Source organism: Taudactylus pleione, unplaced genomic scaffold (assembly GCF_031769625.1).
Source record: "Taudactylus pleione unplaced genomic scaffold, aTauple2 ptg000969l, whole genome shotgun sequence".
In the NCBI taxonomy this organism is placed as follows: domain Eukaryota; kingdom Metazoa; phylum Chordata; class Amphibia; order Anura; family Myobatrachidae; genus Taudactylus; species Taudactylus pleione.
In genome coordinates, this window is record NW_028285370.1 from 3,351,920 (window position 1) to 3,368,818 (window position 16,899).

The following is a 16,899-nucleotide window of genomic DNA, read 5'->3' on the forward strand; positions in this document are numbered from 1 at the left end:
GTAATATATGTGACGGTGTATTTACTAAGAGGTTGATATCTTTCACATTTACTGTGTGCTTACTAAGAGGCCGACACCAAGAACCTGGCTACTATAATCGTTTTCTGTTATTATATATGTTATGGGATGGGTACAGGATGCGCCGGGATACTGAATGTATCCCATATTTTATATGTGTTGTGAATCTAATATGTATTCAATAAATTGTATTATTGGAATCTTTATCAGAGTTCCAGTACCTTAGGTTTTCTTGACAGCGCTGCCCACTTTGTTATTGGTTTCACCTGCTCCTCCGTCTCTATCTTCTTCCTCTGCCCTATAATTCAGTTCTTCTCTTTATCGTGCTTCACTGTGCTGGTTGGGCGGCTCAGAGGCTTCTCTTCCCGGCTGCTCTTCTATTCGGCACCAGAGATACATTATGATATTCCATGCCCACAAAATAAAAGAATGAGGGGAGCAGGGTGGCGTTTTATCCATTGTGCCAGGTGGCATATGAACCATTGTGCCGGGTGGCGTATCAACCATTGTGTGGGTGGCGTATCAGCTGTTACAGTGTAGTAGCCACTGGCACTGTAACGTAGCATTTTGCATACAGATACACCCGCTGTCACACACAGAATATAGGCATGCCACATATGATTTTAATCAGCAGAATTTGCTTGTGCGTCCTACTTTCATCACTGTTTGATTAAATTGCATTTGAAGGTAAAAAAATTTATAAAAATACTCTCAGCACTACAGAGTCATGCCATGGCATGGCGCGACTAGAGGGGCACGCAAAGAGGCTAGATGTATTTGGACACAACTGTATAATATAACTCCCCTACAAATTGGGAAATGTTTGCTGTAGAATTGCTAAAATGTATACATTCTTATAAGCTGCCAAATTGTTTAATCCTCTCTAGAATACAATAAAACATTTAGTATCTTAGGGGCTATTTCTTCCTGTAGCGAAATGCTCCATCACTGAGATTTATAGCTCCAGCTGTAGATTTATCCTCTGTGTCTCCTCTTTCAGTGAATGGTGTATAATTCGGTGTCACTGCTGTGGGTCAGTGGGAACCCACCTCGCCTGCTCAGCCCTGAGATCTGCTGAGAGCACATGGACCTGTGCAGAGTGTACCTCCATTCTGGAGAAGCCGGAGGATGTTGCTGGCAAGTACTTTCCCCTGTCATTTGTCACCTATTACTAGGTAGTACAGTATCTAACATCATAACTTATATTTCACTTACGTGGTAGAATGAGACATTAGTGAAAACTATCATTAAGTTACCAGTCTTGGGTTAATGCCACTGTAGTATAATCGATGTGTGGCCCTTTTCATGTTACAGTAGCCTTAGCCAACTTGCGACTTGTAGGACACAGAGTACGTCCATCCACATAAACATATCGATAACAATGTTGGATCTCTTTCTGATTGCAGAGCCATTGGCAGAGGCATCTGTGGTAATACCATCAATGAGCAGAGAAAATCCTTCGCCTGCAGTAACACCAGGAGAGACCTGCACCCGGACAAGGGGGCATCCTTCATTAACACCAGGAGAGACCTGCGCCCGGACGAGGGGGCATCTTTCAGTAACACCAAGAGAGACTTGCGCCCGGGTGAGGGGTTATAAAATAATAACATCCAGGAGGACCAGAAAATCACCATTGTAGGGTGCTAAACCCAGAACCTGGGGGCCCAGGTGGAGACAAGATGCCTCATGATCTGCTCCCTACCTGTCGTACACATTCTGCAGGAACAGAGAACTGTGTGGATCCATGCAGTGTCTCTAACTCTTGTCCCCATATTCACATCAGTGGAATTAGAGCAATTAAATATCTTTTGCTTTCCAAACCAAGTAAAGAGAAAATTCTTCTTTTATATCATATTATAGCAGGGGATTACAAATCAGTAATATTGATATTAGGCATGCCTAAGGCTTCAATCCAAAGGCTCCATTCTCATGGCTTCAGTGCATAACGGCGTGTTTCGTTCTGATCGAAGAGAATGGTTATACCACATAACCAACTGAGTGAGTATAAATTAACACACTATTTATAAGTAACAAACATACAAAGTATACAGTATACTTTTGTCTATGTGTTCAGATAACACCGGTGATTCATTATCTTCAACATAAGATGTAGTTCATGTTAATCTGGGGAGCCCTTGTTTCACAATGCCCAGGTCTTTCAATTTACATTGCAGACACTCTACTGCAGTCTCAGGTCCATGCACGAGCCAAAGAGCCTTTGTCTAGGTCTTGATTTATATACCATAGTCTGGGTGTTTGGCTTTCCAGATATTAAGCCCATATTAGTTACATACTGGCTATCAAGCACTGATTGGTACAACATAGCATGGACCATTCTTATCTCTTGCACATGCTCAGTAAGCACTAAGATATATTTAGGACAAAGAAATACAGTTATGGCGTGTCCTAGAATGTCTGGAGTTACACTATCTCAAAGCCCCTCTTTGTCTAAAGAATATGGACATCACTTTCAGTAACCCATAATGCTTAGCATCTCTGCACATCTTACAATGGTTATTCTATTGCAATGTGGCTAACTTTCTACAACTAACACCATATAAGGTCTTAAGGGCTTATTATACATTTCTGATAATGACAGGTACAAGTATAGGCCCCCCAATATATGTCTTGTCTGACCCCAAAGGTGAATCTGACCAGTCTAGGCATAGACTAGAACTACATGAATACAAACTCTTTTCAAACCTCAATGGGGCCTAGCACAGTTGTGTATTACAACTTATATACCTATGTAGAAATGAATTATTTAACCCACTGGTTACACTTCAGTGCTGCTATTTATCCTGTACTTTTGTGCCTATCAATTACATATTCAAATGAGTTCTAATTAAAGACTGTTGCTTTTAATCAGACATTATAAATATAAGTGGTTGGCACGGTTCCTGGCATCCTCCCATCAGTTATGGGTTGGTTGATGGATCCCTGCAGTGTTCTGGAAATCAATTCATCAGTGAACGTTATTAAAGGGGGATGGTGTTAATCTGTGCTGCTGCCACCTTTATGTGGACTTTCTCCAAGTTATCTGAGAGCGCAATCACTGGTGACAGATGAACCTTAATATCTCTAGCCCGCGATCTTCATATAGCAAGGTGGACAGTATATTTTAGCATAGTCCTCTATGATCCGCCATCTCAGGAAGCATCTGTGAGCCTATAGATTACACTCGGCACAAAATAAGAAACAACATGTTATATAATGCAACCTCTTGGCATTCTGACATCTTCGATAAGTTAGACACATATATATTCCTATAATCGTGCATTTTCTATATGCAAGCTTTTATTTATTTTACACTTGTTACTTATTATTTCTAGTTCAGATATATTTATAATATATATAATTATTGCTGATCAATATGTTATCACTTATAAACATTGCAAGGTTAATAGCTCAATTAACTTCACACTAATATCTTTATTCTTAATATAAGGGAAGATTATAGTCCTTCTGTAACAGTGGAAAACTCTGCTATTTTCATTGGAGTATGACAGGGAGAGACATGCGGTGAGGTATTGATAGGTTATCCTCCCCTCTGACAATCAGAAACTGCCTGAAGCATGGGGGGGGCTGTGCCGCAGACAATAATACTGCACTGAAAAAAAACAGGGTCACGCCCTTCTCAGTGAGAGATGTGATAGCTCTGATGACAACTCTGATGATCAGGCGACCTATCCAGATGGTTCTGACAGCGCACTACCACTGCCATAATGCTCCTGTGTCATTTATACCCAGCATCTTCTTCACCTACCACTTGCTAATGAGAGTTGAGCTGCTATTTTCATTGGAGTATGACAGGGAGAGGTGAGAGGTGAGGCAGCAACAAGGTCAGCCTCCCCTCTGACTATCAGAAACTGCCTGGAGCACAGGGCAGGCCGTACCACAGGCAAAAATACTGCACTGAAAAAGGTGGGTGGCAGCTCAGTTCTGCAGTAAACCGTTGGTGAGTCAGCAGAATTTGTAGAATCAAATGGAGACAGAACAAGTGCCTGATAGTGTAGCAGAAAAGCTAATTTCATATCAGAATGGGCATAATTCCAAATTAATTTGTATTGGTAATAACATGTATATTTCCCTCTTGTACAGTTGTATGTAACAATCCTTTGTATAGTGTTATTCTAGAGTCTGTGTACTCTAATCAGCATGAGGTCTGGTGTGTGGAAAGGTGACAAAACCCCTCTTGACTAGTCCCCTTTGAAGCTGGACAAGCGAGGATGTAAGAAGGTCTGTCTTCCTAAAACAGTCATTAAGAGCCCTGTGTTCTGTTTGGGGACAGTGATCAAAAGAATGGATGGACCAGGGAGACATTCGGTCTCCAGGGGTGTGAATCTCCTCACCTAGTCACTGGGCATGTTTATTGACTGAGGCCTGTTCCTCAAACTTCAAATATAGCTGAGTGTGTAATTAAGGAACCCCTGCTCAGGTGGCCAGGAAACCCTGAGCTTCAGCCAGCTAAACAATCCACTCTGAGCTGAAAAGGGTAAAATCATCCCCACGGAGGGGGTGAGGGGGGTGCCTGGAAAAAGCAGGCCTAAATATGACAGTCAACCCTGACCCATTGGTTCATCCTGCATGAGGCTATCGAAGGATACAGATGATCCCGAGTTCGTCACTGGGAAGGCCTCGTCCCAGAACCATTTAATCCGCCGTGTCCCGAATGGTTTGTTTCCCCATTTATTATTTTATTTTCTGGAGAGTGTGAGTAACTGTGATTTTTTTTAACATTATTATATTCTTTGTAAACTTTTGTACATAAGCTTTGAAGACATTCTTCAATTAAACATTAATTCTAGTTCTGGATCTTTGTTTTTATGACCCAAGTCTTCATATGACTCATGTTACCTACTTTTCTAAGTATTGATAAATGTGTGTGCAGGTAAGAGCATAAGCTTACTTTATGCTTTAACATTATATTCTTCTGCTGGTGGCATTTACCAGGTTTAGTTAACCACACATGCTGAGGGTAACCTGTAAAAGTCATGGGCGGCGATTCTCAGATTGGTGTATCTGGAGGGTCGGCCTTCAGGATCGTGACAGATAGTGTAATATTATGGTTGAAAATAATTTGATAATATGCATACCAAATGTACACTTGTTCAAAAGCGTAACTGCAGGAGTTTAAATTTGCAGGTTTGGTACTCCTCCCAGAAGAGAATACTTCACTTATGAGATGCCTCATATATCAATAAAAGATGTCTCCATAGCATATATGTACATTTCAAAAGTGAGAGCAATACATACAGCACACAAGCTATATCATACAGAATAAAATAGCTTATCTGTGAATGAAGATGTGAGGGCATGGATGCCATCCAATAGGATATCTCTTTTTGAGAAGCAAAAGTTCATAAGATGAGGCAAACAAGGGGGTAGATCCTAAAAACAAAGATATATTCAGCTTGTCATCCCACTACTTATCACAATCTGAAGTATCAATACTCAGTAAAGGATTGATGTTTGCCCTCACACAGAAACACAATACATTTAAAATGTTTATCGATTTGAACACACTTGCCGGGAAATGAACACTTACAAGGCATTTTGCAAAGACGGAAATGGCCATAATAACTAATTATAACAACTTCTCTAAATTAGGATACTCAGGCACTGGCCTCGTCACTCCGAGAAAACGGGGCTGATGCCCTAACGTGCGAACCATGGCAATCGTGCAGCAGCTTAGGGGGCACTTGCTCTGCACATGCATAGTTTGTAGCATGGACGTGTGAAGATCTCGCTCTATAGGAGTTGTACATAAACCCAATTAATTGGGTCCATATTACAAGTCTGACAGAAATCTTTAATTTTTCTAGCAGTTTCTTTTGTTTACATAAAAAAAGACATTTATAGGATGTTTGTCTCCAGCTGTTCAGTTCTACATCACATTGTTCAGTATGGTAACAAATATAAATCATTAAAGTAAGATAATCTTGCTCTATTCAGTTCTTCCAAAAAAAAACCATACATCCTTGCTCTACTTATTTCTTAAAAAAGAGCACTGTAATATGTTCTGTCCTGGCCTTGCTATCGATCTCCCAGATAACAAGGTCAGTGACAGATGTATTAGCATGCTTCCTGTTGGATATTTGCACAGTGGTCTGTGTTTACCTACTAAAGCATGGCAGTAATATAAAAATGTATAGAATACATGGTATGATTAGTATGATTCCATGCTCACCTCCAGTGAGATCTGATTAGTATGGTTTCACACTCACCTCCAGTGAGGTTTGATTAGAATGGTTCCACACTCACCTCCAGTGAGGTCTGATTAGTATGGTTCCACGCTCACCTCCTGTGAGGTCTGATTAGTATGGTTCCACGCTCACCTCCAGTGAGGTCTGATTAGTATGGTTTCACGCTCACCTCCAGTGAGGTCTGATTAGTATGGATCCTCGCTCACCTCCAGTGAGGTCTGATTAGTATGATTCCACGCTCAACTCCAGTGAGGTCTGATTAGAATGGTTCCACGCTCACCACCAGTGAGGTCTGATTAGTAGATACAGAACAGTTTCTACTTCTGAACTTTGAAATCTGATCTAGAAACATTCCTATGTCCACTAAGTGGTTCGTACTTGTGTTCCAGTGACTGCAATGAGGGGGTAATTAAATAACCAGCCCAGAGCCTGCGCAGCATACAGGGGTTTCTAGAGCTGCTGGGATTGCAGTTTGTAAAAGTAATTTATTTGCTCATGATAACACACACTGTTATATAATGGGTGGTGACTGGATTACCGTGTTACCCTATAACACAGGGGTTCCCAACCACGGTCCTCAAGGCACACTAACCATCCAGGTTTTAAGGATAGCCATACTTGAGCACAAGCTACTTAATTAGTACCTTATTTTGATTAAACCATCTGTGCTTTAGCATGGATATCACCAAAATGAGGACTGTTAGTGTTCCTTGAGGACCGAGGTTGGGAATCACTGCTATATCATACAGATGACCATGTATACTGGTGCACTTTCAAATTAATTTGCAAATATGAAAAGTCTGTCTTTAATTCATAGTTAAATGGACTGTTAAAGTTATTTTTGTCTCAATTTAATTATTTCTGTACATTGAGTGCTAGATATGTTTGCATGGATACTATAATATTTTAGTATTTGATTGACAAAAATAAAAAAAGTGATTCCCCTATTTACGTAGTACATTATATAGCTTTCCCAGTTATGTTACAGAATATAGTGTCCCTACTATATACATTACATCCTCCCCTCAGCTACAATCAGATGCTGCATCCCATCCCCTATTTAGGCACCTCTCAGCCTTCCATGTCTAAAGCTGAATTGGACCCTGGCACCAGGAATATCCCCAATTCAAGATGAATGTCTCTAGAGCACAGATAATAAAATTGGTTTCTCACCTCGTTCCAGCAGCTTCTCAGTGAGAGGAACCTCATAGGCCTGGCACAGTCTCAGGATCTTGTAATACTGCTGCAGCCCCTGTCTCTGGAACTGTTCCACCAGCTCTGCTGTCTCCCCTCCCATTGTAGAAGGCAGGGAATGGGCATCCACGGCAGCATTGCCAGTGCACACCAAACGGCACTGCTCTAACCAGTCCAGAAGCCGAGTGTTACTCTGGGGGGGATGGAAGCCAGTGTGAATACCGAATGCTTATACCGTGCTGTCACCAGGTTCCCTAAGCCTGACGCTAAGGGCCTGATCCTGAATCACGCACAGGTTCGTAGGCGGCCGCATCTAGTGATTTTTTGCAGACCGCACATGCGTTGTGGGTTGCACATGCATCTATGTGAATATACGCACTATTCATAGTGGTATGCCATTTTGAGTATGGATACTAAATGGACGGCAACAATATGGATGCACATTTTGTGGGCGTGTCATGGGTTTGCTGCGTTGCATTCTATTATGAGTTGTGTGAATGCACAGTAGATGCCAATTTCAGACGCATCTCCTGCACCCAGTAGAGGGTAAGGGCAAGTGCCGCTGACAGTGATGACTGCTACTCCTGTACGAAGTATAACTCTCTGGCAAAGGATACTGAGACTTCTAGTTCAGTAACAGCGGGAGTGGTGGCCATGCCTTCGTCTCTCCATCTTTGGTGTCCTCACCTTTACTCTGCGCTTCCTCTCTCTGTAGTTCTTCCCAATGTCCTCATAGCTGAGGGGTCTTCTTTCCTCCAAACTGACCGGGGGCACCTGCAGAATCTGTGACCCGCTCTCCCCGCTTTGCACACTGTGAACTGGCCAAGATTCTGTTCTTATGCTTCCTAGGCCATCCAGCATCCCAGAGAGGGTCACCACAGGCTGAGAATCGCCTCCCTCAGTGTTGTGGTCGCTGGGAGGCTGGAAATACCTCACTGCGGCTGCAAGGACAGAGGAAACTTATGTTTAACATGATCATGGCCAACGGAGACACAAAACACGCAGCATCGCAACTCACGTTATACCCAAACAAAAACAGTACTTATGCTTTTCTGTAGTGAAGGAGCAATCTGTTCTCTGTACCCACAAAGGATGATGTTACCACCAGGCATAATGGTCCATGCCATGGACAGTGTAAGTATGGTCACCCCGTGTCTTCTGCCATGTTATCACTATCCACTCATTTCATTGAAAATTTCCCATTAACACCACCTAAAAACTAACAGCCGTGATGTATAGATGTATGACGTAGCTACCACACTTATCATGCTCTCAGCTTTGTCTCTCATTCATTAGATAGAAAACCAATATTTGGTCAGTAATAAGACCATGGGCAACTATTCTGCAAAGGAAGGATCCCCGAGGTGAGGGTGTGTAGGAGATGACCATGTTAGTCTACCTGGGCTGACGGTTACACCATTCTTACAGTCTTCCATGTTCTTCCTCCAGGAATAACGTCCCACTGACAGCTCCTAGTAGTTGATTTGATTTGGCTGCTTATTGCTGAGTGAGATCACCAGGTCATCAAACTGCAAGTCACTGATGGGACTATTAGCCTAGGAAAGAGCAGGACTTGCGTTACAGTCCAGCAGTTAGTTCAATAAACATCTCAACTATCCAAGGTTGAATGCAGGAACTGAGGAGCCTATTACATGAGGGCCAGCACCACTGGATACACTTTTTCTATAAGATAGCTATATTAGAAAGATTTTTTAAGTATAGTATGTATTTATCTACAAGTAATAAATAAGAGAAAATAAGAACTTAGGAGAGAGTTATCCTTTGACCAAACAACCCAACCACCATTCTTAAATCTTCACCTCTTTTCTCACAGTCTTCTGGTCATGGCTGGAGATTTGCTTCCTCTTGCTCTTGTCTGTCTGGTTATAGAGGTCCACCAGGCACAGCCGGCGCTGATTCAGGTAACCTTCCAGGATAGCCAGGGCTTCTGGTTTAGACTGCTGGATGGTGGGTGTGATCACATGGGACTGCGAGCTCCTCATCATGCGGAAACCACCTGCCTGTTTTATATGGCTGGAAGCACAATACTATAGTTATCTGGTAACAGGGATCATCTGGTTGAGGTATATCAGATATCACAAGTATCTGGGAAAAGTGAAAAGATGTTTCAAACCAGAGCAGATGCATTCTTAGTCCAGCCAATGCAAGTTCCCTGAAAACCCTTCATTATTTAAGCAGAGATTTAATCAGTAAACTGAAATGCTGCCTCTACTAGGGGTGTGTATCAGTATGAGGGGGGTGCCAAATATAATTTCTGGAGGGAATGCTGATCCTTGTATTGTCATACTGGAGGATCCTGGGGTGCCACCAGGTGAGTTAGCATTTAATATATGACCCAAAGTCAATGGCGGAACTACTGGTGGTGCAGCCGGTGCCTTGCACCGGGGCCCGCAGTGGTGCAGGGTCCCATAGCCACCATTACCCGCCTCCAGTGTCTCCCGGCAGGGTCGCCATCAGACACTAGTCCCGGGCCCTGATAGAGGGGAGCCCAGCAGCAGATCAAGGACCGGCAACCAGACAGAGACAGCAGGCTGATTTTCAGATTTAATGCCGGCCGTGGGCCAAACACAGCTCGAGGACCGGCGGCCACTCCTGATTGGCTGCCGGTCTGCAAACTATGATTGGCTCACGGTGCAAGCTGTCAGAGGGAGGCGAAGCCTAGTGACTGGGAGGCCTGGATCAAAAAAGTTTACTTTGATGCTGGTGCGCAACGTCACGCTGCTGGTTGCAGGGAGGACTGGAGCCAGGACCAAGCTGCCGAGGAAGAGGAACAGCACAGGAGACAGCAGATAAGTGTTGGCTGGGGGGGAGCCACGGTATGGGAGGGGGCAAAGCTGGAGACGAAGATGATGGGGGAGGGACTGGAAATTAAGACGCTGTTGCTGTGAGGCCCAAGGGCTGGGAGATATGAGCTGTAAGGCCCAGGGGCTGAGAGCTGGGAGGCCCAGGAGTTGGGGCCTGTGAGGCACAGAGGCTGGGGTTTGTGAGACACAGGGGCTGAGGGATGTGAAAAACCGGGGCAGGGTTTGGAGATGAGAGTCGCAGGGGCTGGGTCTGGAGCTGAGAGATGCAGTAGATGGGTTTGGGGCTGAGAGACCCAGGGACTGAGGTTGTAGCTGAGAGATGCAGGGGCTGGGTTTGGGATTGAGAGATACAGGGGCTGGGTTTGGGGCTGAGAGATGCAGGGGCTGGGTTTGGGGCTGAGAGATGCAGGGGTTGGGTTTGGGATTTAGAGACGCAGTGGGTGGGTTTGGGGCTGAGAGACGCAGGTGAAGTCTTACCCATCTGAACTACACAATGGGTAATGGTGGAACTTTGGGCCTGATTCAGAGCTGAACACTCTGACCAGAGCGCTCGCTCTGAATCAGGGCCGTCCTATTTAAATGTGGAGCGGCCTTTTGGACGCTCGCATAGCTGTGGGTTACCACCCACAGCTTATGCGAGCGTCCATGATGATGGTCGCGATGGTCTTTGACCATCGCGACCATCGGGTTTGCGACGAGACCCTGTGGTAGGGTCTCGCTGCCGCAAGCCCAGGAGTGATTTTGGCTCTATCAGAGCCAAAGTCACTCTCACTGACATCATTACTGATGTCAGTGGGGCCGGACTCAGACGGTAGGCGTTCCCATGGGAACGCCTCCGTCTGGCAGCCATGCCCCCGACACACCCACCAAATGGGCGTGCTGTCAGTCACCATCGACAGCAGGCCCCCTTTGGTGCAAGACCCCAAATGACGTATATCTCTTCGCTCGCCGGGTCTCGCACATGCGCATGACGGAGCTCCCTCCGTAGTGCACATGCGCATTCGCACAACATCGACCCGCTTGCGAGCGACCTTTGCTCGTGAGCGGGTCTGAATGACCCCCTTTATGCGGAAGTGGCTATATCAATGTATTTTATGTAAATGATACTTTTTTTAATGTATTTAATTTACATCCGGTTTTTCCAACGTATTTAATGTGGACATAAAATAATTATGTACATATAGGTGTCATTCCAGAGATGTCTCACTCTGCTGGGCTGTCTATGCTCGGCGAGTGTACGCTTCCAAATCAATCAGACTAGTTTGCGCACATTGCGAACCATCACCAGCAACGAGCGAATGCTTCTTAGCGAGCGGGTCTGAATCAGCTCCTTAGACCCCAATTTAACTGCAATGATGCCAGGAGAAGATGAAGCAGTGTAGGTAGAACTCCAATGCACAGAAATGGATATAGTGCTAAAGCGTGTGTGGTTGAATTGTAGCGTATGCTATTCAGAAGTTGCTTACTGCCCTTTACCATATTGAAAGTATGCCCCACATTTTTAATGACTGATTTGGGTCAATAAATAAATTAACATATGTTTTACCATCCTCTACCTGTTTACACCTCCTATTAATAAATAAGAATATTGTCCTTCTGTAACAATAACATGGTCTTAGCTCTCAGTATGTAAAACGCACTTAGCAAAACCAACATGGCAGCTCCCACTGAGTGGTGGAGAAGATTCATATAAGTCAGTATAAAATACCCATGTAACACTATAAAGATTTGAATGGGCAGTTGCTGAGAGTTTAAGGATAAGTGTTTCACATTTCTGGTAAAGTCCCACCTTAAGCTGCACCGGTGCTGAAGGATAAGTTTGCCCTTTGGCTGTCGATAGGACTAAAGTTGCTGAAAATTGTGATTTCTAAGTGCTGAACCCACCGTTTCTTCAGTGGTTTCTAGGGACATTCGGCTTTTGAGACTTCTCTCATCCATCCTGTCCTGTACCCGGGTTTCTAGGTCTGTCAGGTCCAGTTTTCCACGCAGCCATTTGTCTATGTCCCCCATACTGTCCAATTGGGTCCTGAACTTCTGTCTTTCCAGTAACCAGTCAGAAATGCTCTTACCGATGTTACTAGTCTCTCTGATCTCAGCCATCCTTTCAGATTCTGACTTAATGATGCTGCCAGAAGCCACAAGCGACAAGTAACCTCTACTGACCCAGATTGCAGTTTTTCCATGGGGGGAGCAATGATGCGTCGTGTCCTTGACTTTGGAGGTCCAAACGTCCTGCAGGCCACCTTGAAGAAACGAGTCTGAGACAGATCTCTCTGCTTGTACCCCGTCAAGCAGGGCCGGACTGGGACTAAAAATAGGCCCTGGCATTTTAAAGCACACAGGCCCACCTCAGTGTCAGCAATCTGGCTCCTGGCATAGACTCCTCCCCTTACTAATCCTGACTCCTCCCACATCTTAGTCTATGCGCTTACGCATATAATTAATATTAGAACATAAAAGTGTACATCATTCTCTGTAAAAAAAAATACACACAAAAGAGCACATCCTGCAGGGGATTCATACATGTGCAGTGGCGTAACTAGGGTATTTGGAGCCCAGGGCAAATTTGAAAAAGGAGCCCCCCCTCCCATGTGCGCCGCCAAAGGCGCATGCGTCAAAAAAATGGGCGTGGTCACTTAAAAATGGGGCGTGGCAACATGACACACCCCTTTATTTTCAAACTGAACATTCCTATCCATATGCACCTTAACCCCAGTAGTACCCCCAGTATGCAGTTGTGGTCCCTCTCATGCAGGCCCATAGTAGTGCCCCTTATACAGTATCCCCAGTAGTGGTCCCTCTTATACAGCCCCCAATTAGTTCCCCTTACTCAGTACCCCCAGTAGTGGCCCCCCCAAATGCAGTGCCCCACGTAGTGTTCCCCCTTTTGCAGTGCCCCCAGTAGCAGTCCCCACAATGCAGTGCGCCCAGTAGCAGTATCCCCTTATGCAGTGCCCTTTTATATAGTGCCCCCAGCAGTAGTCCCCCCCATGCAGTTTTCCCAGTAGTGGTCCCCTTATGCAGGCACCCTGTAGTGATCCCCCTATCTAGTGCCCCCTGTAGTGGTCCCCGCAGTGCTCCTAGCAGTAAGCCCCTTATATAGTGCCCCCCCTCCCATGCAGTGCCCCCAGTAGTGGTCCCCCTGATGCAGGCTCCCAGTAGTGACCCCCCCCCCCTATCCAGTGGTCCCTGTAGTGGCCCTTCCTATTATTGCCCCCATGAGTGGTCCCCCGAGTGCAGTGCCTCTAGTAATACTAGGCCCCTTTTAGAATGCCCCCAGTGGTAGTCATCCCCCCAAGTAGTAGTCCCCAGTAGAGTAGCCCCCCCCAGTTGAGGTCCTCCCAATGGCACCCCCAGTAGATGTCCCCCCCAGAAGATGTCCCCCCCTGTAGTAGCCAACCCCTCCCCCGTTGTGCATATAGGTTTAAAAATAAATAAATATATATAAAAATATACTTACCTGATTCCACGCTGCTCCTGTCCGCGATGCTGCTCCCGCCCTCCAGTCCGCCCGGGCTGGCGCGCTCAGCACTATGGGACTGACGTCATGACGTCATGACGTCAGTCCCATTACCCACTGCAGGAGCCGGACGGAAGTCCGGCTCTTGCAGTGGGTGCTGCAGCAGTCAATGAGAGTCTATCTGACTCTCATTGGCTGCTGTTTAACACACGCATCGCCGCCAGTGCTGGCGGCGATGCGTGTGTTATGCACAGCCTGAGCCCGCCTCCTGGTGCTATTGGGCAAGCGCTCAGGGGGAGGGAACGGGCTCAGGCGTGCAGCACAGGACCGGCGCTGGAAGCCTAGCGCCGGTCCTGTGCAAATGTGTAGCGCTGACCGCACTCATTGCGGTCGGCGCTACACTGGCTAACTAGGGCGGGCGGGCCGGTACCGTGGCCGGCGGTGCCCCCCCGCGCCGCCGGACCCAACGGCGCCCAGGGCACGAACCCCGTTCGCCCTGCCCTAGTTACGCCACTGTACATGTGCCATATTTAAACATTTGGTATTTGGTTTGTTCTGTTAGGTAAAGCTGGTGCTACATTGGTATATGTCACACACAAAGTAAAGGGAAGGCATTTTCCCAACTGACCAAGGCCTAGCCTAGTAGTTGTAGAGGATTAGATAGTGTTCACTGTAGGAATTTTTTAGGGCAGGGGTACTGAGCAGAGGAGGACACATCTGTGTTCACCAAGCAGAGCTGTTACTACACATTTTGATGCCCTGTAGACATAAAGAGCATTGGTGTCCCCCATCACAAAAGAATCTGGTAGTATGCGCGCCGTAGGCGCTCGTCAAAAAAAACAGTGTGTTCGCTGGGAAGGGGCGTGAGCACACAATAGTACCCCCAATTCAAATTATTCCATACCATAGTACCCCTTTGTCACATTACACTGCAGAGTAGTGCCCCTCATTCAAGTTACACACAGTAATGCCACTTACACCCAGTGATCGCGCTAAATGAAAAAAGTGTGGGTCCCAGGGACACCTCACTTTAAAAAAATTGTGGGCCTACTCCATAGTGTCTGGGTCCTATGACAATTTATGCCTCACTACGTGTAGCGTATAAAAAAGCACAGAACAGCAGAAGGGGTACAGACATGAGGAGAACAGGGAGCACAGGTGGGAGGGGAAGTACACAGGAGAGCAGAATGGGTACAGACATGAGGAGAGAGGACTAGGGGGCACATGTGGAAGGGCAGAGTACACAGGAGAGCAGAAGGGGTACAGACATGAGGAGAGAGGACTAGGGGGCACAGGTGGAAGGGCAGAGTACACGGGAGAGCAGAAGGGGTACAGACATGGGGAGAGGGGAACAGGAGACACAGAGGTGGGAGGGCAAAGTACACAGGAGAGCAGAACATGCACAGACATGGGGAGAGGGGAACAGGGGGCACAGGTGGGGGGGAAGTACACAGGAGAGCAGAAGGGGTCCAGACATGGGGAGAGAGGACTAGGGGGCACAGGTGGAAGGGCAGAGTACACGGGAGAGCAGAAGGGGTGCAGACATGGGGATAGGGGGACAGGAGACACAGAGGTGGGAGGGCAAAGTACATGGAGAGCAGAACATGCACAGACATGGGGAGAGGGGAACAGGGGGCACAGGTGGGAGGGGAGAGGGGAACAGGGGGCATAATGGAGCTGGAGAGCAAGCATATTATTGCGCATGCCCAAACAAATTAAGGGGCCATGGTCTCATGGAAAAAGCCATAATCATTACGCATACCCCTTTCTTGTCACTCTGGGAACAGTTCTTTCCATTCCATATGCACCTTAATGCAGTCCCCCCAGTAGTGCCCATTATACAGTACCCCCAGTATGCAATGCCCCCAGTAGTTGTCACTCTTATGCAGGCCCCCAGTAGTGATCCCCCTTATACTGTGCCCCCAGTAGATGCCCCCCCCTGTGCAGTGCAGTGCCCCAGGAGTGGTCCCCATTATACAGTCTCCCAGTAGTGCCCCTTATATAGTGCCCCCAGTATAGTGTTCACTCTAGCTCCGGCGGCAGGCAGGGCGCCGCAGCTAGAAAGGACACTGCCGTGCACGCGCCCGATAAGAGGGTGTGGCTATTGAAAAGGGGGCATGTCTATAAGACACATCCCATTTTCGTCACTCTTGGGGGCGTGCCCGGCACTTACGGACATGTCCAGCAGCTCGAAAGCGCTGCCGACGGGGAGAATAGATGCCGGGCATATTTTCCCACCCGCAGGACACTGTGACCCGTGGGTGAAGACGGCACCCACAGGCTGAGAGGGCAGGGCACTCTTTGCCCTCCTTCTGGAGGGCAGGGCACCGCGTCCCGCTAAAACAGCCTAGCGGGAAAGCTACAGTAGTAGTCCCTCCCTATGCAGTGCCCCCCAGTAGTTGTCCCCCTGTCGAAACCGGATAATTGGGTAAGACAGAATCTGTTTGGAATCTGGAAAACCTGCACGACGCCATCTTGTGAATGGCAGCAAGACTACACAAGCGCCATTTTGTCAAAAATACATAGTACACAAACCACAGTGCAAAGTTGCTAAAAGTAGCACGAACAACTTTTTAACAATCTTCCCCAAACACATACCGACAGTGTTCAGAATACATAAAATAACTTTCCAACACATTAAAATCACCACAGACTTATATTTGAGCAACAGCAAAGCAGTGGTGTTTTCCCCGCATACATACATTTAAAAGCAATGGTCCCGTAACGCAAAAAGGATAATTATTACTTGGTTTAAATGCAATGTCAGTATATAAAGAAATGAATGTTTTCTGTAACTATGGCTTAGTAAATGACAATTGGACTGTGTTTGGAAAAGTACTGATCTACTCTGTTTCCACAGCGTTCCGGTGACATCAATATGAAGATCAGAACATGCGGCTATGAAAGATGAATGTTAGAGAGAATAACTATTTGAAATGTTGTAAGCCATAAGTAGCTTAGATTTGCATGTGGGGGATGCAAAGGGAGGTTGGAGACCTTTTGTATCCATTTGAAATTGTCCAATAAATGCCCTGTAACAGATTTCTAACCCTTACCAAAAGACAATGACATTGTGTAGGCTTGTTTACATTTTTGTCCAAAGGACTGGTTATTCCAGTCTAATCAATAGAGATAGCTAACTGGGACTAGAACCTAATTAGCAGTAGTTTCCGGAAACCAAAAGGATACTCCCTTT

General features: G+C 46.2%; 1 protein-coding gene and 1 pseudogene across 1 annotated transcript in view; one reads left to right on the forward strand and one right to left on the reverse strand.

Annotated features, from left to right (window-relative positions):
- LOC148454885 (E3 ubiquitin-protein ligase PHF7-like) overlaps window positions 1-7,359 on the forward strand; it is a 30,276-nt gene extending 22,917 nt beyond the window's left edge. The window contains exons 9-11 of the mRNA XM_088460640.1: window positions 1,019-1,159; window positions 1,425-1,603; window positions 7,289-7,359. Coding sequence (XP_088316766.1) covers window positions 1,019-1,159; window positions 1,425-1,603; window positions 7,289-7,359 — 391 coding nt within the window. The remainder of the gene's footprint in view (window positions 1-1,018; window positions 1,160-1,424; window positions 1,604-7,288) is intronic.
- Window positions 7,360-7,365: 6 nt separating this feature from the next.
- LOC148454887 (EF-hand calcium-binding domain-containing protein 12-like) lies at window positions 7,366-15,931 on the reverse strand (annotated as a pseudogene).
- Window positions 15,932-16,899: the final 968 nt, after the last annotated feature.